A 23,919-nucleotide genomic window follows, 5' to 3' on the forward strand; every position below is an offset into this window, starting at 1 on the left:
AATGTTCACTTTTAACAACTTCCTGCTCTTAGTGATTTTGTAATAAATGTTTTTTCTTTCCTACGTCTGCTGTCATGACGTATTCTGTCTGGCGACGCACAACACTGCAGAGAAAATGCTTGACGCACCTTCCAATGAATTAAAAGAAATTGTAATGTGAAGCAGTTGTATATCTTATATTCAGCGAAACCTGCCCTCAAACACAGTCTGTTTTAATGTTGACTGAGATTTTCTGTAGCTTGAGACACTTAAGTGGCTGGATTTACTGACTTACTGGTTTCTTTTAGCCATAGAGGTTTTTCACTTAAACTCTACTGTAAATTTAATAACCAAAAACAAAGCTGAAAGTTTAGACTTGTGGTTTGAGGGTAGGTTCAAGCTTTAAGGAGGTTGTGTTGTGCTCTTTGTAGTGCTGTGCATGTCAGTGACAGATGAGACACAATATCCATGTTTCCTCCCCTGTCGGCCCTAGAAATTACATTTATATTCAACAAATGTGCATCAAGAATTATGTTTTAAAGGAAATGTACTAAAATAACTAAGAGAAGGTTAATTAATAAATGTGCATATCCTGTCACAACTCTCGGTTAAAGTTAGGGAAATCAATTGTGGAAATTTAAGAAAATGATTTACGTGAATTATTAACATTTAAGTGAAACTACAACTTATGACGAACCTCAGCTAATGTGCAAACTCCCTTCTCCTATAAAGTCTGTTATTTATGTACAGATTTATCCCAAAAAAAGAGAGATTTGCTTTGGAACATAATCCAAAAGGGAATCAACTTGAATGCCACAGTGTAATTCAGCGTATATTCTTTATAAATGTAATTTCTGGGAGAAACAGAATTATCTGTATTTGAGTTCAGGGAGCTGTAAAAAGTGAATGTTGGCTGGTTACAACATTTTGAATAACACTGTTTTGCCCTAAAGTGTTTAGTTTAAACTATAATTTGCAAGCTTTCAACAATTTTGCAAAGTCCTACTCAAGCCTCCAAATTCAATCACTCGTTATTTTGTAGGCCACCTGTAGTACATTCCACGACAGGTGAAATATTTAAATATTTATATTATATGAACTGAGATTTGAATGCAGCGTAAAGAGCCAAATCTTTTCATTTAACACAGAGATTCACTTTAAAATACTCAGACTTTCCTGCACATTTACTCAGAAGTAACAGGAGTAGTTGAATATATACTGACTGGCCCTTTTATTAAGCTGGTTCTAATGTTTTGGCCCACTTTCACCTCAACAAAAACCCAAAGAGAATCACCCCCTTTCTGACCGTTTCATACTAAAATCTAACAAAGAGGGCAGGGAGTGTATGGAGGGTCTGTGCCATGATGTCTTCTTGTTTCAGGAATATGGAAAACAGAAAATTCTCAATGACCACACGGTGTCAGCAGAGGACTGCGTGTCCCACACGAACAGCCGTAATGTTCAATGTGATCTGCAGTTCTCTGCAAACATCTTAGACCAGATTTTGACAGTTTTGGACAAAAAAAAAAAAAAAAGTCGTAGTTATTATAATTCAAAGAGAATGTTCCCAAAATAAATGAAACTCTGCCAATGCGGAAACTACAGTGGCACGAAATCCTGAGCAGTACATCGATTCTCCAGCGGTTTCTGTTTTACTTTGTTTTTTGCCCTTTTTTTAAAATAAGAAAATTCTGTATTGAGATGATTTCTGACCAGCAGCAAGTTTGCCACAAAGAGCTTGTTAGTAACTGGGCAGAATGAGTCACATCTGGTTCGGTATCAATATCTATTTGGCCAGAGATGATCATAAGGTGAGTCACATTATTTTGTGTATATCAGTATATTGTTCTCATTATCGTTTCAATAACTGATGGTTTACCTGAGAAACATGAAGCTGTTTGTATTAAATGCAAATTTCTTGTTCTGTTTTTTTGAGTTTTTCTTTTTGTCTGTATCCAGATTCAACTGAAGCAGCTGTGACGTCAAACCAGCGACAAGTCCAGGTAGGTCTTTGAAAGTCCATTATTCCCAGAATTACAGGGGTCCAGACAGTACTAAGCGTAAATTAACAAGTTTCCACCGTACAATTCAATGAGGTGTTGTACCTTGTCCACATCTTGGCTGAGATTGACACCATCTTGCTTTTACAAGCCGTCTGCAAACCAGGACAGCAGGTCTACGTTGAGAAGAATTAAGTATGTGGTGCAGGAAACCCCAAAAAGGGGGTCTTCATATGAGGACAATTACAGTGTGTTATAAACGGTTTATTAATGATTTACAGTACAAATCCAAATAAGTATTTTTAGGGACACAATACTCAACAACCTGATTGCAGATGATCCAAATCCTGTAACACAATGGATAAACTCACTGTGAGTCACCGACAGACAAGGAACTGAGGTTGTGAAGAAGGGATTTTGTATGTTTTCACATCAACAGGAAGTTTGCAAAAAGCTGCAGCAGGTCAGTGAAAAGATCGATGGTGAACCTGAGGTCAAAGTGACAAAGACGAAAAAATGAGGCCGATAAAAATGCTGCTTGTGTGTTTGAACAACTTCAAACCTGTATTTTGCTGTAGTTAGTTAACCAGGTTTTAGAGCAGGGCTAAATAACATTGGACACAAAAGCAAAGTGTCACGGGAGGAAATGTTTCAGCTGAGAGAGACACATATGGAACAAAAGGAGGTTTTGGTGCAGAATTCTGGCTTCAGCAGTTTTTGGAATATGTGACGTATGGAGTATGCAGAGTTTGGCAGGTTTCTTACTGATGTCGCAGCCCCCATCAGAAGACCTTTGCCCGGGACAGGGGACAGTAGGTGCTGTGGAGCCGACCACTCTGCAAACAAATGTGTGGCCGCCGTCATCTGAACAGTGGTGTGACGTGTCCTTTTTGTCCGGAGCGGTTTGATTGTGCTACTATTCGCCCCACGGTGGTAGTTTGTGCACGAGGACTTGGGTTGCATATTCAGTTTTGTCAGAAAAGCTGACAAAAGGTCGAGTATAGGCCGTGGTGGAGGTGTTTGTTATACACTAACTGGACGTCCCCATTGGTCAAAATGTCCATCTCCCTTGTTTCTGAGCACTTTTAACGATATCTCGTTCATGTTGGCCTCAAATCTGAGAGTGATTGTTGATTTCTTCACGACTTCGTGCTGGAATGGTTTCTGTCAGATGCTTGAGCGGTTTCGAGCATTTGAACAAATGTTGCTGCTGTTGTCTGCGGCATTTTGTTGTGGGATGGATGAAAACCAAAAATGTGAATTTGCAGGGAAACGCGAGGCGACGTGAGGTGAGACGTACTGTACACGCTGATCTCAGAGCTCAGCATCATTATGAACCACGATCGTGTTGAATGCGGTGAAGCTGTTGACGCAGTCACTGACGTTATTTCCGTCAAATTTAACCTTTTGGGTTCAACTACTGCGTCACATTCAACCACCTCTGACCTGTGTGGCTGTTGCAGGGAAATTGAATTTGTCAGCATTCACTGTTGGACCCCCCCCCCCGCCACACACACACTCACAGTGTAACAATAGCTTTGCCCCTTCACTTGTGTCTGTGGGAGGGAACTCTTTAAGGTCTGAACAGTGTCCTGCCCAGAAAGGCGACTTCGTGCGGCATTTAGAAGGTTCCTCGGGGGATTGTGGTGTTATTTCTGATCCCTGCTGGGCCATTGGTCTGAAGATGCTCTGCCTCCATAAAGAGGGCTCACACCCCCTGCCCGCTCTATTTAATGTTAGCGTTTGGGACCAGGCAGTGTGCTCCCCCCTTCTTTCTTCTCCTCTCCACGTTCAACAGGTGAGTCAGCTTCATTCCCTCTGCAGGAAACAATACACTGAGGCCTGGTCAGCAGGTTGGAGTTTGCTTTATTCTGACCTCTGAGGTTTGGAGGTAGAATCAGAGCGAGGACCCAGTAGGACATTTAGTTGCATGGACGTTTAAGTCAATGTCACTGTGAAGCTGTTTGTCAATTTGTTGCTTTTTGATTTAAATCCCAAACCTCCTTAACTCATGTTTGTTTAATTGAATTCTTGATTGGAGGTAGGAAGGACTCACCTGCACATTCAAGCTTATCCACAGATTGTATGGCTCCTTTTGTTACAAAGGACTTTCTTCATTAAAATGCTTCTGGAAATGTACTTATAAACTACCTCACAGTTATATTTTGCCACAGCAGGAGGAAACAGTGGAAATCTATGTTAAGATTTCTAATGCTGCTTTAAAATACCAAACTCTTTTGAGTTTGTGTTCTGTTGGGCAACCAGTTTCCCTCAAGACCTTTTTTGTAACCCTAAGCATCCATATTTAGTGAGAGTTTTATCGCGTGTGATTCTCCACATTCTGAACCGAAACACTTTCGGGATGGCCCTCGGTGTCAGCTGGTGGCTTGCATGCCTGCAGGATGTGGAGGTTGGTGTTAATGGCTTTGGGTGCATGCTTGACGCCACATTTGGCTCCTCTCCTGGTGACATTTCCTGCTCAGACCTTTTGCTCGCTATAAGATGCGAAATTCCTGCCAGAATGTCTTCGGTGGTGGGGGGGGGAGTCTAGCATCTGAGGGTTCCGGCATCTATACCCGTCCATCCAAAATTAGACAGTTTGTGCTGCCAGAAGGTTTTTCCACTATAGTGACATGTATCTGGTTCCCTGCTGATCAATAGCTTAGGAACAACAAGACGTGTCCAATTGTGCTGTGGACAGAGTCAGGCTGCTTTATCCAGCCTGTCTGCTGATGAGTGTGTTCTGTCTCCGAACAGGGTGTGAAGATCCCAAACAGCCACGATGCCTGAGTGAGTACGCCGTCGTCTTTTGGCTTTTGTCACAGACTTTAATTGGATCATATCAAAACCTCACAGTGCATTTTACTTTACATCCTAGAAACAGTTACAGTGTGTCACAACAACTGAACTGGAGATAGTTCAAGGCCGACTGATTAATGAGGAAGGAAGACAGACGTTAATATCGTCCCGGTAGTTCAGTAGCCACGTAGCCACTATCTTAGATTTAAGATTCTTCTCTCAGCTTAGGTAATTCGTTATAAATTCTTATTTCATTCAAACCACAATTTTAATGAGTGTATTAATTACTGGAGAAACTGAAACCGTGTGATTTGATTCATTAAACCTAAACAGAGATTAAAGGCTTTCAGTTTGTCCCCTCAGAGGTCACCACATGTTGGTTGGACCTGTGTTTTTATGCCGGGTGCCCTTCCTGTCGCAACCTGCCCATTTTTGTCCGGGCTCAGGACTGGCACCTGCACCGAGGTGGCCCTTGGTGGCTGGGTGGGGCCCACACCTGGTGAGGTGGGCTTTGAACCCGCTGCCTCCTGCAACACTGAGCCACCAGGCCCCTTAAACATACACAAATATGTTTGAATTATTGATTTTTAAACTCACATTTTTGGAAATGCCTAGAAACACACGTCACATTTCTGTATTTTCAGCTGATCTAAAAAAAAAACCCTCTGTTGCTGGAGCAGATCTACAGCAGAAATCTTTTTTTGGTGGGACTGGGGCACATTTAGGAAATGATTTAAACTTAAATATAAGAACCTTTTTGGAAATAATAAACCGGATATTATTGGACTAATAGTGTGTTTACAAAACATTTGTTCATTGTCAGAAATGTCAAATTCATAACGTATTTACCTTTTGTAACGGCAGCTAGTTAGAAATAGGGGGGGGGGGGTAAAGATCCATTCTTTGCAGGGATAATCTTAATCCTCTGGCCCCACAACTGATCTGTTTAGAAATGAAGTGGACCTGAAAACTGGACCTTTGTTTACTGCTGTATCAGTAGATATTAGTAGTATTTGCAGGAAGCCACGGGTCCAGTTAAATAACCACAGACAAAGACAAAGCTTCGTATTCAAATTCTCCAGTCATTTTCTCTTTTCTCAATATCTGTTACTGTTCTCTTAAATTAATTATTATTAATTATTAATACTACAAACCCCATTTCAAACTGAGTAAAATATGTAAATTGAGAGGATGCAGTGGTTTGTGTCCATTTGGGTCTATTTAAATTGGCATCATATGAAATGATGAGACTAAGAAATTTGAGTGTATTTTTTTATTTGCTCATTTTGAATTTAATGCCAGCAGCACATTTTATATAAGCTGCGACTTCAGTTATGATGTGCAGCGTTCGTTATTTCTTATTTATGCACCTGCATGAACTATTAGAACCCAGATACTGTCAGATACTGGATCAGTGGTAGAGCATTTGGTTGGGATGCACAAGGCCATGGGTTTGAGTCCCACCCCACCAGGTGGGGCCCCACCCAGCCACCTAGGCCGACCTTGGTGCCGGTAAAAATGTGACGGGTTGCGGCAGGAAGGGCATCCGGCTTAAAACTCATGCCAAATCAATGTGCGGGACACGTTCGCTGTGGCGACGCCTGAGGGGACAAGCTGTTATCATTGTTACCATAAAGTGCTAAAGAAATGTATGAAGATGATCAGTCTTAATGTGGACTTTCTTATTTCTTGGCCCACAGAGTAAAGAAAATGACATCTAGCCGCAGACATCAACTGAAGGTTAGAATAAGACCTGGTTTTTCTCACTGGTTGCAGTAGATTATCAGTGGAATTGTCCATATTTTGCATTTTCATGTCCCTGCAGAGTCTGATGCTGCAGATCGCAGCCAGCTGGATCGAGCAGGAGAAGGAGGACATTGCCGGGATGAAGGAGGCCTACATAGCTGAGAACTGCCCCCCACCCGACCTCAGCGGAAACCAGGCCGCCCTCATGGTGAGTTGTTATTCCTGAGATTTGATAACAAAAGTGGAAAAGTGAGTTCGGCTGTTTTCCCAGTGCTTGTCAGTGCTCCCTAGTTCCTCCCACAGTCCAAACACATTCATGTTGGGTTCATTGGTGACTTGAATTAGCCCGTACGTAGGAATGCGAGTGTGAATGGTTGTCTGTCTGTGTATGTTTCTCTGTGTTGGCCCTGAGACAGACTGGAGACCTGTCCAGGGTGGACCCAGCCTCTCGCCCAATGATAGCTGGGATAGGCCCCAGCCCCCCCGCGACCCAAATAAGATAAGCGTCACTGGACATTAAAATATCCCACAGTATCTGGTAAAACAAGGCTGTGTAAACTTTTTGTTGTTGTTCTTTCCAGCAGTAGATGGATTTCCGTTCTATTTTTTTAGGAAAGGGCTAAAACTTTGGAAATTAAAGAACATGCAGGAAGTAGGAAAGAAAGTGGATCGATAAAATTGAAATGCAACATGTCCTAATATTTGCTCAGCAGAAATGAATGATTTACATGTTATTTAGCCAAATTTTTGGAATTCAGTCCACACAAGCGCGGGGAGAACATGCAAACTCCATACACAAAGGCCAAAGTTGCATTTGTTTCATCATTATTTGTGTAGTCTGGATGGTAATTGAGGCACAAGATATGAGCAAAGATCAAAAATATGTGTTGATTTTGCCCAGAACTCCCTTTTCATTATTGGCGGCGGCTGTAGCTCAGTTGGTTGAGGCAGTCGTCCACGGACCACAGGGTCAGTGGTTCGATCCACGGTCCAGGCTATATGTCAAAGTGTCTCTGGGCAAGACACTGAACCCCTAACAGGAGGGTTGTGTCAGGAAGGGCATCCGGTGTAAACACTAAAGATACAGTGAGCTTTAATGAAACTTTGCCATAAAACTGTGTGAAAAAAAACTATATTCAGAATTTTATATTTAAAATAAAATAGATTCAGCATCAGTAGCCAAGTATTTAAACTTATATAAGAACATGTCTTCAGGTTGTTGGTAGCTCTCAAGAACAATACATGACCATAACATTAAAATACCAAAGTATATCAGCAGAATATATTTAAAACCCTGTTAAACCTCAACTGGCGTAGACTAACTTACAGCGTGACGCCGTATGGAGAAGAAACGTGTTTGACCTCTAAATATCTTGACTGTTTGTCTCCAGGAAATCTGCCGGAAGCTCCATGCTGCCATTGACAAGATCGACGAGTCGAGGTATGACGCCGAGTCCAAAGTGCAGAAGACCGACCTAGAGGTGAGACATGAGATGCAGAATTGAAGGGTTTGATGTGATGATCATGCAAATCACTCTTAGTGGTAATTTTGGTTCATATTTTTGCCACTGAGAACATTGAATTTGAAAGAAATTTGCAAGAAAGTTTGGGTTTTTAGTATAAGTGTCTGTCGAATGAGAAGAAGTAAAACATGATTTATCACTTTTTAGATGTTTACTCTTTAGCTTTGTTCTCTGGGTCATTCAGTCCTCCACACAGCGGGAAAGTGTGTCTCTGAAGCACAGGCCTGGCACTTTCAGGATGCTTTTCTGCTCACAGATCGAGGATCTGAAGCTGAAGGTGATTGAGCTGGCAGGGGTGAAGAAACCTGCCCTGAAAAAAGTGCGTATGTCAGCAGACGCCATGCTACAGGCTCTGCTGGGAGGGAAACACAAGGTGACAATGGACCTGAGGGCCAACCTGAAGCAGGTGAAGAAGGAGGTCAAAGAGGAGGTGAGGAAGGGTCCAAGAAGCTGAAAGTATGCGCTGCCTTTGCCATGACACTCAAACTTGAGCTCGGGTGCGTCCAGTTTCCACTGATCATCCAGGACAGGTTCCTACTACTTGATTTAAATTTAGTTGATTGAACAGGCACAGATCTGGGGAAGGGTACAGAAAAAGTGTGAAACCACCAGGACTCTTCCTAGAGCTGGGCGGCCAAACCGAGCGAGTAAAAGTACTTTCCGGATGCAATGCATGGGACACTGTGTCCATACTTGTGCCTTGTGCTAACATTACAAGTGGTTGAGACCAGTACTCTCATGATAACTCGTTTAAGGAATCTGACTTAGTGTCCTGGTGGTGATGTGTTAAGGTGTCTTTCAGGATGGTCTTTACGTGGTGTTGCTAACTGCAGTATCGTAGCTGTGAAAGAAGTCAGCACATCATTTGTGCAGTAACAGCTCCAGGAATAAGGTGGAACCCACATACATCCTCGGGTTTTCAGTGATTCGGTCCATGTTGTTGTTCTCTGCAGCCGACGGAGGCGGTGGGTGACTGGCGTAAAAACATCGAGGACAAGGCCGACAGGAAGAAGATGTTTGAGACTTCCTAAAACCCACAACCAGGGGAGACGCTTACGTCCGAGGCCTGAGTGACTGAACGTGTCAGGAAGTTTTTTTTTTTTTTTTTTTTTTTTTTTTTGGACATAATCTTGAGAGAGACTGAAGTGAAACAAATGAACCAAGTCATCATGTTTTCTGACGTTTGAGAACGTGCAAGTTTTCATGTCATTAGAAATAAATATTTCAAATTAAGGATTAATTTGTTTGCACAATTTGTCCTGCAATAATCAAACTGACAATATGCAAAGATTTCGAGCTGAGATATTTAGATTTTACTTGGCTTTATTGTCCTTATTGTTCATTATAATTTACATTAACTTTGAAATATGATATAGTAACAGTTTTATCAGAAGATCCTTCTGCTTGCATCAGCGTTTGAAGTGAAGAACCAGTATCTTTAGAAAAAGCTGATACGTGACCAGTCTAATTTATTTGCTTGTTGCCATGTGACCAACGGTGGTTTTTACCAACATATCAGTTATTTTCCAACTACAGACAATCCAGACATAGTTTGACATTTTAAAAATATAAAGCGTTTCATACAGTATATTTGTGTTTTTAGTTCAGAGAACATTAAGCCCGTTGTTAAAGTGTGAGGTTTGCCTCAGTTTACCCAGACCCCCCCCCCCCCCCGCCCCCCCCCCCCCCCCCCCCCCCCCCCCCCCGCAGTGAATCCACATCTCGAAGCCTTCAGTTCAGCCTGGAGTTTTCTCACTGGGTGGGCGGCTAGCAGAGCAGAGCAGGGCTGGGCTGGGTATATTTCAGGAGCCGCAAGCCCATTGGTCTGACCAGGAATCCATTTCCATAAAGAGGATCTGGGCATTTTGCTGAGGTGTTGCAAGCCACCATATATACCCTATTTCATTTTTCACTGTCTGTGGCTCTGGCAGTATCTTCCTTTTTTTTCCACCAAGTGGGCTTTGACCTCTTCTTCCTCCTCTCAGTAGGTGAGAAATCTTCATTTTATTGTTTCACCCTGCAGTTTCTATGAGCCTCTCTGAGATCAGCATCTTTTATTTTATTTACCCTGCTTCCAAATGCCAACATGTAAAACTGGATCAAAGCTGTGCATTTTCTCACGTCTGCCTTGACGAGCTGAACCTGATTTAAACACATTAGCTGGTGTTTGCTGCTTTAACGTTTGATCTTCAATCCGTGCTTTGGATGCGGCGTGAATGTCCTGGAGACGGTGATGTGATTGGCAAAGTGTGTAAATAATTTTGCGACAACTTTGTCATTATGTTACTTAAACAGTGGATTCAGAAAAGTTATGATTCTGGTTTTGCTATTTGGTAACATGATAAAACCGTTTATTTCAGTTGCTGAAAGCCTTTAACTTTGCAGCCTTTTTGCAAAACATGAAGTGAAAGTCTTTGTTTAAAGCTACTGGTTGTAAAATGTAAACATAATGAAATTTAGTGCTTAATTATCCTTTAATTATTAGTGGGATCAGGTTTTATGTGTGTCTGTATGCAGGATTAGGTAGTTTCACGTGCAGCTGGTTGTATCTTACCTTTAATTTCTTGTAATTAAGTGTTTGAAGTTGCAATTTAAACATTTTAGGTGGAAACTTTACTCTTTTTTCCTTAAAAGGTAATTAAGGAAACAGAAACTCAATTGATTATTAATTTATGTCACACGACTTGAACTTCACATTTTACTATTTAAAGTCATTTAAAAGGCTGATGAGCTTCACTGACTGAGACTCTTGACTTTAACCCTTCAAACTGATCAGCTCATAAACCACGAAGAAGAGACACCTGATCCTCACTGTCCCAGTTTAATTCAGTCGACGTCGCTGCTCTTCAGCTGTGTCCTCAGATCACGTTACGACACAAATATTCCCAACCATCGCTCTGATCCGTCGGAGCAGCAGAACATGCTGATCACAGAGAACCTCACGCTGACGTCCTGATCTGAAATGTTTCCTCCCTCTTTTTCTTTCCCCGCAGGTTGTGAACAACAAAAGACGCCAAGATGTCTGAGTAAGTCTGAACATCAGATTTTTGTTTCACTTAAATCTGAATACTGTTACAAACTTAGAAAAGAAATACTGCAAATTATTTACATTTATACAAAAGTCTGTGTGTGAAAAATTGAATCATCTTCATTCAAGGTGAAGATTCTGCAATTTTGTACAATTTATATCAGGTTGATGTTTCCATTTCCTCCTTCAGGAAAAAGATGACTTCCAGCCGCAGGCATCACCTCAAGGTAAACCAGCAACCCGAACAATATCGAGGGCTTCAATAAATGCAGCTAATGCTGAATTGTGTATCTGTTGTGTCCTGCAGAGCCTGATCCTCCAGATCGCCCTCACCTGGCTGGAGCAGGAAAAAAAGGACAATGTATCGGCCAAGGAGGCCTACATGGCAGAAAACTGCCCCGCTCCAGACCTGAGCGGAGACCAGGCTGCCCTCATGGTGAGAGGAGCCTGAATGCTCGTGGAAAACCCACAGAAACATTAACGTGCCCATTATTTTCTTAGTTAATCAATGTAATGAATCTAAACTATGTTACTAAATGTCTCCATCTTCCTGCAACTCAAACATGGTGAAGTTACTGGAGTGATAGTAGCAAATTTTGACTTTTAGGAAAACGAAAATGTTGCAGTTTCATTGACTGGGAAATCAGTTAACTAATTAATGCAAATATGCAGTTGTTTACTGTGCCGGCTTTGAAATCTGAGGACGTTTAGCTCCCTGATTCCACGAAAATAGTCCTAGGAAATACAAAAAGCACTGGGATGAGAGCAGAGTGCAGTAGTTTGAAACACTGATAAAAAGGAGATTTTATGTTTCCAACACTTCATGATTCATGAATGAAAATGAGCATAATTCAGAAAAATCCTCTTTATTTTCATTTTTGTGTCCAGAACAGAGCTGCTGGTCTTGTTCCATTGAAACTAGCAGCTGAGACCTTTCTGTGTGGAGTTTGCATGTTCTCCCGGTGCTTGTGTGGGTTTCCTCCTCTTTCCCCACAGTTCAAAAACATCCATGTTGGGTTAATGGGTCTGTAAATTGGGCAAGTCTGAAGTGTTGTCTGTCTGTGTTGGCCCTGAGACAGACTGGAGACCTGTCCAGGTTAATGGATGGATGACAGACAGTAGCTCCCGTCAACACCCCTGGTTTAGTTAGTTCTGGGCAGCTTGTATTTCATTGGATGACTTTCCTTCGGTGCATCTTCATGTCAATTGACTCGACGATCCCAGAAACAGATGCCATAAAGCTTCATGGAAACTGAATAATTGGAGAAGAGGAAACTAAAGGCTGAACTTTGGTTCTGTGTGGAAAGTGCAGATAGAGGTTTTGTGACCGTGTCAGGAGGCTAAGGAGGCCTTAAGCAGGGATCTGTGGGATCGATGTGCGTCCTGCGGCAGTGAGCTGCCGTGGTTTCGCGTTGTTATCGTTAATGTTTGTGTGTTAACAGGAAGTTTGCAAAAAGCTCCACGCCGCTATTGACAAAGTGGATGAGGAGAGGTACGACATCGAGTCCAAAGTGCAGAAGGCCGACAAAGAGGTAAATGTCCCCCAACAGCATCACAACACAACAGCTTTTGGAAGAACGGCAAATAGCAAATGTTGTTCTCACAGATTGAAGACCTGAAAATCAAAGTCGTGGATCTGAGGGGCGTAAAGAAACCCGCTCTGAAGAAAGTGCGTATGTCGGCTGACAGCATGCTCAAAGCTCTGCTGGGCTCCAAACATACAGTCAACATGGACCTGAGGTCCAACCTGAAGCAGGTCAAGAAGGAGGTCAAAGAGGAGGTGAGTTCATTTTTACTTGTGTACTTAAAGCCGTTAGGTTGCGTCTCAATTCCGTCCAGTTCAAAGATAAGTAATGATTTCAGCTTTGTTTGTTTGGATTATGAAATTATTAGATTTTGCACAAAACCTGTTGATATTGTGAGATATTGTAGAATCCCCATGAGCGTGGAGGTCTTCAACACTAAGATCCAATATGTACACACACTTTAGAACATATTAACCAGTCAGCTCTGAGAAGCCACATATACCCGGGGAAAGTTCCTAGTTAAAAGTTAACAGCTTTCCCAGATTCCATCGAGGTTACTGTCAGCTGCCATGCACCTCTACAACTACATCCTCCAAATCCTAAGACCATCGAATCGAACGAGGAAAAACTCCTTGAAGGAAAGAAACACGTGGATGTATGGTTAAACCTGTTTATTCGAGTTTTTCACAGAGGCAGAAGTTTGCTTTTATTAACATGATCCAAAATCATAACTTGTGTGAATTGTTGTTTCCTGTCCTGTGCAGCCACAAGAAGCAGTCGGCGACTGGCGTAAGAACATTGAGGACAAGGCCGACAGGAAGAAGATGTTCGAGTCCTCCTAAATGTACCACTGCTGTATGTCTCTGTGTTTATATGAACTCCACGTGTCTTATGTCTGTTGGCTGAACCAGTCGAGGTTTTATTAGTTTCTGTAAAGTCGCAAGGGGCTGAGCAACAGGTTAGTATGTCAGAGAGGTATCTGCAGGATAGTCGAGGCCATAGAGGGGTCTTTGCACTTTGGTTTGGTGTGGAGGGGGGAGAGTTTCTGCAGGTTCATGCACCAACACACAACATCAAGTCTTAAATTCCACACGCTGATGGAAACCTTCACACAAAATGAACCATGTTGAATAGAAACAATAAAGTCAAATGTGGAAGAAACACTGGTGTGAATTGTTCTCTTTCATCACATTTTCTACTAAAACATGAATCAAATATTCAGGTGACACGTGCAAATTATCATGTAAAAGATTATAATTTACTTTATTTGTTTTTTATTGCCTGAATAAATCATCTTTCCAGGTCTTGAACAAACTGCTACAATTTCTACTGTGTGTAGATTTATTTTCGTTCACCTAAACTTAACCAAAAGTCTATATTTCACATCTATAATACTAAAGTATTTTTAAATACTACTGAAAAAGTTTTTTCCTATAAATTTCGTTTGACAAAACGATACATTTAGTGTATCGCTCTGTTCACTGCTTAGTTTTAATGATGTGACACTAAACAATAACCGTAGAGAGAATATTTAAGTTTACATACGTGTTAACATTTGCTGCCTTGAAGTTGTGTGATGTGCATCAAACTCTTGTGGTTTTCCAAGAGCACTGGCAGGAGTCATGCAGGTTTTGTGGGTCACTCCAAATCCAGTCTGGATGAGTAAACCAGATCGATGTTCCTGAGCTTCCGAGAACTTCCGATGAAGTTTTTAAATATTCACACTTTTCTCCTCAATGATAACATCGGTTTTATGAAGAGCACCAATCAAACAACATGCTGCTGCGATGATGATGATGCTCTTTTAGTCCCAAACATCATGTTGGATCGTTGGAGCCAAACGGTTTCGTTTTAGCACTGAGGAATTTTCTGCGGCCAGATGAGGCACAAATACAACTGTTAATGATTTATTTGGACATGTAATAATTAACGTATCATCACCGATAAACAAAGGTGGATTTGAAGCAGATCTGACGACACCTCTGATCACAGGTAACTCACACCTGTTGGCTGATAATGAGCTGATTTATGATGTTATTTCACACGGGAAATGCAAAGCTGAAACTGAATGAGAGAAAATGCACAACTGATTAAAAACATAACAACGAGCTATAAGTTGGGATTAGGACACAGAAAGCTCAACACTTTCACTTTTCACTATTGGCTCAGCTTCACCTTCACCAGTTTTCCCTTTTGTTTGCTCTGGCTGACACAGGGGCACATTTTCTGTGGTCAAACCTGTGGGACTGGATGTGGCATTTTGGCCTGACGAGGTTTCCAGAGTAACGAGTCTGAGGACCCTCGGGTGACCACTGGTTAGTTAAAAGCATTTAACCGTGAGAGTTTTGTGCTGATGTGGAAAACATCAGTGTGCAGCTTTCGTGCTTTTTTTCTTAGTTGCACACAGTGTACTTTTGTGTACTTCAGTGAGTGTGAAGGAAGCAGTAATGACTTGACTCTGCTGATTTCAGAAGCTCCTCACCCTCCACACAAACACACACACACTGATGCCCTCACGCTCCTTCTATGGTGCTCTGCCTCCGGCCTGCTGGGGGCCCCGAGGCTCCGGGGCCTCTAGAGTTTCCTCAGCTGCTAACTTTATCCTGTCAGCCTCTTGGGGAATGTGGGGAGACGCCTCGAGAGTTATTTTTGCACGATGTGACTTCACTAAGCCTCCCTTTTAAAAAACGCAGCGTTTTCCCCTCATTCACCAGCAGCCTGTAATTTAGCTGCATGTTTCACAGCATCTGTCAACGGTTACAGTATCAGGAATAACAGATTTGAGCAGTGTCAGTATGAGCAGCACAGTGTTTCCAACTGTGGATCTGTGTCTCAGTTTCCATTGGATGTTTTTTACATCCAGCCTGATGCTTGTGATAAAAAAATGAGCAGCTAAACTGGGAGTAGCCGTGTGTTTCCTGTTTTCTTTGGGTGCTGTTCACATGGCATTTTCAAATCGGCCGCTGCTCTTAAAGTACAATTGCAGCAGCATTTTAAAAAGGGGGAACTTCATGACAAGATTGTGAGAAAAACTGAAATACTGGTCCAGATACGAATATCTTCATCAATTAGCCGAATTTTCTATTAATCAAACAATTTAACTCTTTGCTGTGGTGGCACGTTTACACTCGGAGCTTTCATGTTAACCTGGGGTTTGTTTTAGCTTGTCTTAGTTTATATTTAGTTTTTATTGTTCTGATACATGTTTGTAGATTTACTCTCATATGATAAAATGTTTAATGCTCATAACTTGTCACAACAACAACAACAATGAATGATAAATAGGATTTCAGATGAGGTTAAAGGTTGCAGAGGTGACGGCCTGGGACACAGAGAGCGACATCAACAAATGCCGTAGTTCTGGCCACTGGAACCAAGCAGACTTGGAGGATCTAAGGGTTCTAGGTGGAGCATTCTCAACAAGCTTATCAGAAATTAACTGTGCAGAGTCTCCAAACACACAGGGAGCCATGTTCTCTGTGTGAGACTGTGCAGCTGCTTCGTGAATCATTCGTAATTTACTCAAACATTTCCGAAAATACTTGTCTGAAATAGTTCAGTCTTTTCAAAATAAAAGCATGAAGGAGTCTTTCTGGATCTTCCTCAGAGCTGTAAGTCTAAGCTCATGAAAAGCTTATCTAGCATTTCTAACCTGTGGGTCATCGTGAAAGATTCGTCACTTCAGGTCTTATTCTCTCATCAAGCTGGTGCAGCAGCAGACTGCAGCTGTTTTGCTCTGATACCAATAAGAAGCTTCTTGATTTTGTCTCTGTTAAGCTGTGGACAAGTATTTGTCACCGGCATGTTTGTGAGGTCAGTTTGGCTATTTGACTGTCGGAGCTAAAGGAGACATACACACCATGAAACTCCACGTCGTGCTGTCTGAGAAAGTTCCCCATCGGCAGCAAGGATTCAAATTTTAATAGCAAAATGAAAAACTTCAAACGACAGAGAGGAAACATTTCTGTTTCTCCGTTTAATTCATCGTCCTGAAATGCAAAGTTTTTTTTTATGCAGAGTGATTTATGATGAGTAGAAGTAGAGACACAAGACACAGGATGACATTTACACCACTGCTGGGTCCCTGACGGGTCAAAGGTCAGAGGACAGGGAGAGGGGGTCATATCTTAACATGGATCTCTGCAATCTGACATTGATATTCTCGGAGCAAAACTGCTAAAACCTAATATTCGTGCCCCGGTGGTCAATGTCAATCAAGTGAGAATAATGAGAATAATAAAGACGAGAGAACGCGTTGTGTTTTTACACCGAGCAGGTAGAAAACAACTCAAATACTTTAAGCATCATTCATTTCAGTTTGATGTGTGGATTGACTAACAGTAGGGGGCGACGTTGTTCAACAGACCGAGTCCACAGCAGTCTGTGTGTACTTTTACTACATGCCTGACTGGATCACCCATGATTATTGAGTTTCTTTTATTTATTTCTAACTAGTATTGAGAGCAAAGTTAGTGAGTGATACTGGAGGGTTTCAGTTTTGTACTGAGAGAGTCTAACAGTGATCCACACAGGGAGGACGAGAACACACTAAAGCACAAAAACTGGTCACTAGTGTACGTGTACGAAAAAGGCAGAGCTGGGGAACGAGACCAGCACAAAGTATCGTGTCATGAACAGCTGAGAACCGAAGCTGGTGAAACTAAATAACCTGAACATGAACACACACACAAGAACTGGGAACTCAACGTGAATCGTGTTGTAGCGATTCGGATTCTCACACAGGAAGAGACTGAACCAGCATCACGCGGTGAAAGGTCACATTCTCTGGGTTAATTGAGGGAAGTGATTTTGATTTGAATATGTAGGAATTGGAGCAGCGTTTAAACACTGTTGCTTCTGAAGTTACAGGTGGATCTTGGTCAGTGGTTCGAATCCCAGTCCTCCTGCCTACAAGTGTCCCTGGGCAAAACACCGAACCCACCTAGTTGTCACCAGTGTCTGCTACTTACTTGTAAGTCGCTTTAGATCTGCTAAATGACGAAGTGCAGTTGTAACAGAGCTCAGTTATACACAATGCAAAAACCGGCAAAATTGACCAAAAACAGACACAAAACTTTTAGAAACAAATGTAAATTGACCACAAAAAAACGTGTCTCATAAAATGTCCATGGACCCAGATGTGAATGTGTCTGCATTAGATACTTACTACTCTGCTTGTTAGTTCCATAGCACAACATCACATTTTAAAACAAGCCAAAGTTGTTTTGCATGTAAGGACGAGCTGTCAAATAATTGTAATAGGGTAAATTATTTCTGTACACAAACTCTTAAGGTATCATTTTAAAATTTGACATATAACTCAAAGTGTCTAACTCTTGGTAAACGTACTTATTTGTGTGTTCACAGCTTTTAGCAGTTCTTTTCATATCAACAAGGCTAAATATCACTAAATATCAGCAGCCTCCAAAATAATCACACAGTTGATGTCATTCTGTGACACAGTCTGAACACTAATTGAACACCTTCATTTTTATTCCAGGACTGTTAAGTTAAGCTCGGTGTACCTAATAAACTGACCACAGGGTGCTGTAATCTTCCGCTTTTGTTTCTAATGTTGTGAATACTGTGATGAGGATGATGATGGTGATGTGATACTGAACACGCGATGGAGACCTGACACCAGATCCAGGTCTTGGTAGGAGTAGAATGTTACTGTGACCATGTGAACACGTGAGTTGTCTGGCCTGATGGGGGTCATCATAAAAGTTTAGGAAGTACATTCAGGAGTCTGTGTGAGAATCACCATAAACCTGAACAAAAAAACAAAACAAAACACATGGTTAAGATCATGGAACCTAATTTCTGATCTTTCCTTGATGTTTACATCAGCTCCCATCAGCTTCCCCCTTCTACCACCAGGTGTCCCGGGACGATCCTTCACTTCCTGGTTCACCTGCACACCGGGCCCCTCCCCTCCTGCTCTTTCTGCCCAGGTTTCCCTCCAGTTTTCCCACCTGACTCTGCTCCACCAATTGTAGCCATTTTGGCTCATTAGCTTTCAGCCATGTTTTCCGGTTCAATTGTTCGTTGAGGACTGATGGTCTTTGGTTTGGGTTCCTGGCTTGGATGGTCTGAAGGTTGTCTCCAGTTCTTCAGGAATCGTTCTGCTCACTCGGACTTTTGGTAAGTAAATAATCTTTCACATGGTCAGAGTTTGATGTGGATTTGGCACAAAAACAACTTGGTTAGACTTGTATCACTTATACATCCGAATAATAAACAGAAGTTTACTTGTGTGCAATAATAAACAGACAGCTAAACCATCGTGTTTGAAGAAAGATTGTGAAGATTTTATTTGAGCAACTGATGGAAACCTAATTAATGTCAAAATTCACAAGGAAACTGTTTGTTCACCTCTGGATCACTTATGAATAAATAAACATGAAAACAAAACCTCATTTTTGCATCTTGTTTTAGTTGTTTAGTGTCTTTGTGGCAGGACTATAACTTTTTCTCTCATTTTGCTCTTTGCATCCCTCTGTTTGTTTTCCTTCTATCAACACTTGTAGTTTTGTATCACTTTTTACTCCATTTGTGTCCCTGTCTTGGTACATTTGTGGCTGTGGCTCAGTTAGTCAGACACTCAGCAACTGTCCATGAACCTGGTGGTTTGTCCTTGGACTCCTGTAGTCTTACGCCATCATCTACTCTATCGACAACAGGCTCCCTGCAGGGATGAGTTAACTTTGTATTGTTACTGTTGTTAAGTTGACACAGCATCAAATGAAATCTATGCATCTGTGCAACAAGCCTCTGCCAATGTTAAGAGGTTCCGGTTTGTGATGAAGTTGAACACACTGAGATCTGCTCCACAACTCGGCCTGGTTCACCTCACTGAACAGGAATGCGTCTTTCTTGCTCCCTGCTGCTTTAATGAGGCTGCATTCGTCCATCAGTAAACTCTGCACATCTCCTACATGTAGGAAAGGTCCTGGTGGGGGTCGTAAAAGAACTACGCTGCGATTAAAACCATCCTGACTGAACCTCATAAAAACCTGGAGGAGATTCAGAGCATGATGAAGTGAGGTTTCACATTCACTGAGCCAATCAGATTCTCAAACTTGTCTGTGATGGAAAAAAAATCCTTCTTATTGACGTCGACAACAAAGTCCAGAACAGTTTTTGGCGACCGTCCTGGGCCTGGATCATAGCCGTTACTCCAGTCTGTGGACAGATGTTCTGCCATTGCTCACTTTGCTGGGGGAGTTTGTTGCGTTACCTGTCCTCGTGGGATAATCTCTGTCATCATTGTCACATTGGAATATTCGTCTCCTTCCTGAGGCTCGAAGTCATCGTTTCATTCAGCTCCATCTATACATGTCAAGTCACGGGACAGTGAACTTACAAACATACTTACAAAAACAATCTTTGTACTGTATCTGGCAATGTAACGCAATTATTGAATTAACAACTGTTTTACAAGTTGATCAAGGATCATGTTCTTTGACTTCTCCAGTGCTTTTAACACAATCCAGCCTGTCCTGCTGGGGGACAAATTAAAGACCATGCTCGTTGACACCCCCATGGTTGCCTGGATTGTGGACTACCTCGCTGACTCTGCAGAACTGTTTGTCTGACACTGTGAGTCCTGCTGCCTTCAGAAGTTTTCGGATGACTCTGCAGTTGTTGGGTGTATCCAGGGTGGAGAGATCGCGGAGTATCAATCAGTGTTGGACAGGTTTGTTATCTGGTGTGAGCACAATCGTCTCCAGCTTAACATCAGTTAAAAAAGGAACTGGTGGTGGACTCCAGGAAGTCCAAGACTCCCCTGAATCCTCTCTCAATACAGGGAGAGGCGGTGGAAGTAGTTTCAGAGTACAAATACCTGGGTACAAATAACTGGACTGGTCAATTAATGGAGCATCAATCTACAGGAAAACACAGAGCAGGCTGTATTTTCTATGGAGACTAAGGTCCTTCACCATCTGCAGCACCAAGCTCTGGATGTTTTATGAGTCTGTGGTACCAGCTCCATCTTCTATGCTGTGGTTTGCTGGGGCAGCAATATGAAGGGCGCCGACAGTAACAGACAGGACAAACTAATAAGGAGGGAGAATCTGGAGCCTCTGCATGTTGTTGCTGAGAGGAGAATGTCGTCCAAACTCCCCTCCATCCTCGACAATCCCACCCACCCAGTCCACTGTGTGCTGTCTGCACAGAGGAGCACTTTCAGCCAGAGACCGATCACAGTCAAGTTCTCCACAGAACATCACAGGAGATCCTTTCTCCCAGTGGCCATTTAGACTGTTCAACTCACCCTCTTCTGTAAAGAGGAGGGGGACTGACAGGTTTAAATGGACAAACTAATATTGACCTTATCCATTTTACTTAGTTTTTCGCTTCTATTGCTGTAGTTTGTATTTGTTTATGTGTCTGCGTTTTCTCCTTGGTTTGGTTGAGATGCTTTCGCTTTCTTTTCTACTTTTCCCACAGAGAGCATCTGTAACGAGGTAGCACAATTTCCCAATGGGATCACGCTGATTAACGCCGAGCGTCGGCTAAGCTAACTAGTACTAGATCTTAGCAGCGGAGCCAAAGCTAGACTGAGCCGAGCTACTGGAACTCTACTGAGGATGGGAGAAGGCAACGTGGGATGGAGAACAGTTTCATTCTGTGGGCCTGTAGCTGTAAGCAGACTGCATTTGCCACGTTGTTACAGAGTAATGTATATTCTCCCACAGTAACTGGACATGGTTTTTTTTTTGGGGTTTTTTTTTCAGACCCCTGCAGAAATGGTTCCTTGACAGGATTCTCTGCTGAGCTGTGGCCTACAGAACTGAACTTCATAGAAGTAGAGAGCACATAATTACAATGACAAGAGAAAGTATGTGAATCTTCTGCAGTCATTGCTCAGATAAGACAGCGATTTTATTTCAGGAACATAGTGAACTGCAGTGCCTTGTTCTTATCGATTAAACCCGTGAACATGTTGAGAGATACCGAAACAATTTCAGCTGTCATTAACAAAGTTAGGGCACCGTATGCTGTCAAACACACATCTCCACCCTGTTGCGTTCTAATGAAAGTGTAGTTTGGCTGCACTTTTTGTTTTTTTTGGACGGCAAATAAACACTGAAAACAAAACGATTACAAAAAAGAGAGAAGAAAACAACATATATGACTCTTGTATAAAATCATCAATCATATGAACGGTTATGTTTCTCATCTATTATTTTTACGTTCCTGGGTCTTTTGTCTTTGTTGCTTGTTTGACGCACATCTTCACACCACAAGTTGAGATTTGGGTGGTGGGCACGTCAGGGTACTTTCTCTTCTGAAAAAATGTATAATTGTCTGAGTAGGAGCTGAAGTTTCTCATCTGCCATCAGGTTTATTTTAATGTTCACACTCTGAGAGGCGCAGGTTTCCTCTGCAGCTACATTCAAAGTTTGTGCAGTGGCCTCTGGGGACAAACGACAAACTTCACATGCTGCAATGAAAAGAACTTTCCAAACTACTCCAATGTTTATCATGCAAGAGAAGGTTCAGTTTCTCCTATCGTGCATTTGTGTTGTTCATGGTGGGAGAAACTGTTTACAGTCAAAGCTCTTGTTAAAATGAGTTGAGAAGGTTTTTATTATGAGCGGAGTGTCAGCGGATCTGTACTGCATGGAAACTCCTCTTTATTTACCCGCTCAAACAGACAAACACTAAGTGATCCTGTTCCTGAAAGCATCGGACCTGTTTCCACCACACGCACTGTTTACTGTACACAGCCTCTCAGCTTTCTCATCAGTTCAGCTGAAGAATCTGAACTCGATCTCACTGATATTCACATCAGACCAAAGTTTTTCCACAGTGATTTCAGTCAGAATCCGATCTGACTTATACCTGTCAGTGTGATAGTTGGGTGTGGGGAGGGATTTATTCCCCAAAGAATCAATGATTTTTGCACAGTTTAAGTACCGGAATCACCACAAAACGCTGCTTCGTCTTAAAGTTTCATTAGTGCCTCAACATCTTCATGTCTGGTCTGTGATCCTTCACACAATGAACAGTTTTTCTTGTTTGAATGGATTTTGCAGTTGACCACATGGTTGCAGCTATGGAGTCAACACTGGGATTAAGGTACGTTTCCGTTGCCAAATGGTGGCTGCTTTAGCAGAGCAAATGTGTTTTTCCTTATATTTTTATGTGGATATGATCTGGGACATTTTAATCATATTAATAGAATGATAGGACTGAACTAAATCCTCCTAAAACTTTCTGATTACAGCCTTATTCACTCTGCTGTACAATTCATGGTGAATCAGAGCATTTAAAGCAACAATGTGCAACTGAAGCTGATTCTGGTCGGAGGTCAGCTGGCTCTAATCTGACGGCCGCTCTGAGAGCCTGATCTGCAGGAATGGGCTGCAGCCTTAAGCCTGCTTTAGCCAAACAAGCAAAAGGGATTTAATTTTTTTTTTTTTTTTTTTTAAACCTGGGAACCTGTTGGTCCTCCTGGATTTACAGAGTTATATCTGAATTCAAAGATGAAGGGGGCTTGGTGGTTCAGTGGTAGAACCTTAGGATGGTCCCACCAAGGGGGACCTTGCTGTCCGTACCAAGCCCAGACAGAAATGGGAGGGTTTGCGGCCGGAAGGGCAGCTGGCACCAAAGCTCACGCCAAATCAAGGTGCAGAACACATTCCGCTGTGGCGACCCCTACTCTCTCCTTCTAAAAGGCCTAACGGGGATTTGAAATGTAGTAAAATCTGTGGTTTTCTGGGCCTCCAAGCTCTGACAACTACTTCTAATACTCAGGGACGTTAGAGACACTTCACCTCTTAAGTCTCAAGCTAAATTGGACTGATGGGGGTTTGCTGTAGTGATTTGTGTCTTTAGATAAGCTCAAAACACAGCAGCTCAAGCTTAAAGTGTTTGTTTTCCAGCAGGGAAGGTGTAGGAGACGAAACGCCACCGACTGTCTGCTTGTGTCCAAAGCAGCAGCTCGTCAGCTGAGCCTGGACGGTGGCTGAAGACAAAACACCATCTACACTTCGATGTGTTGCTGCAAATGCAGCCAGTTTCTTTCTGTCACCACATAGACTTGTGCTAAAGCGAAGCTACTAAGCTCTGTCTGAACTGAAGCTGATGTTTCAGTAAGTCAAAGTTTGTCTCATTATCATTCAGGATCACAGATTGCTGTAAAAGGTATTGTTCTGTTATATTTAAATAGAACTTGACGAGCTTATTATTTATCAGGCCGTGTTCTGATTGGCTGGGTGACTTGACCTCCAGGCTATCAGTTGTAGACATTCACGAATAAACCAGTAAAATCTCTCTATTGTTTTACAGCGGATTCTAATGTTTCT

General features: G+C 42.2%; 2 protein-coding genes across 4 annotated transcripts; both read left to right on the top strand.

The window, feature by feature from the left end:
* Positions 1-63: 63 nt before the first annotated feature.
* LOC137108719 (troponin I, fast skeletal muscle-like) lies at positions 64-9,262 on the top strand. Of its 3 annotated transcripts, XM_067493681.1 has the most exons (8): positions 64-1,790; positions 1,939-1,982; positions 4,737-4,769; positions 6,479-6,518; positions 6,604-6,732; positions 7,916-8,005; positions 8,304-8,477; positions 9,001-9,258. In XM_067493681.1, the coding sequence occupies exons 3-8, from the start codon at positions 4,762-4,764 to the stop codon at positions 9,076-9,078; spliced, it is 519 nt and encodes a 172-aa protein (XP_067349782.1). In that variant the 5' UTR covers positions 64-1,790; positions 1,939-1,982; positions 4,737-4,761; the 3' UTR covers positions 9,079-9,258. The 3 variants fall into 3 exon arrangements, with proteins under 3 accessions (XP_067349782.1, XP_067349781.1, XP_067349783.1); XM_067493680.1 differs by lacking the exons at positions 64-1,790; positions 1,939-1,982 and adding an exon at positions 2,388-3,777; XM_067493682.1 differs by lacking the exons at positions 64-1,790; positions 1,939-1,982; positions 4,737-4,769 and adding an exon at positions 4,882-5,006 and having other exon boundaries at positions 9,001-9,262.
* A 630-nt stretch (positions 9,263-9,892) lies between these two features.
* Positions 9,893-13,762, top strand: LOC137108720 (troponin I, fast skeletal muscle-like). Its single transcript, XM_067493683.1, has 7 exons — positions 9,893-10,035; positions 11,041-11,073; positions 11,266-11,302; positions 11,383-11,511; positions 12,518-12,607; positions 12,682-12,855; positions 13,366-13,762. The coding sequence occupies exons 2-7, from the start codon at positions 11,066-11,068 to the stop codon at positions 13,441-13,443; spliced, it is 516 nt and encodes a 171-aa protein (XP_067349784.1). The 5' UTR covers positions 9,893-10,035; positions 11,041-11,065; the 3' UTR covers positions 13,444-13,762.
* The last annotated feature ends 10,157 nt before the right edge of the window (positions 13,763-23,919 follow it).

This window comes from Channa argus, chromosome 23 (assembly GCF_033026475.1).
Source record: "Channa argus isolate prfri chromosome 23, Channa argus male v1.0, whole genome shotgun sequence".
NCBI lineage: Eukaryota > Metazoa > Chordata > Actinopteri > Anabantiformes > Channidae > Channa > Channa argus.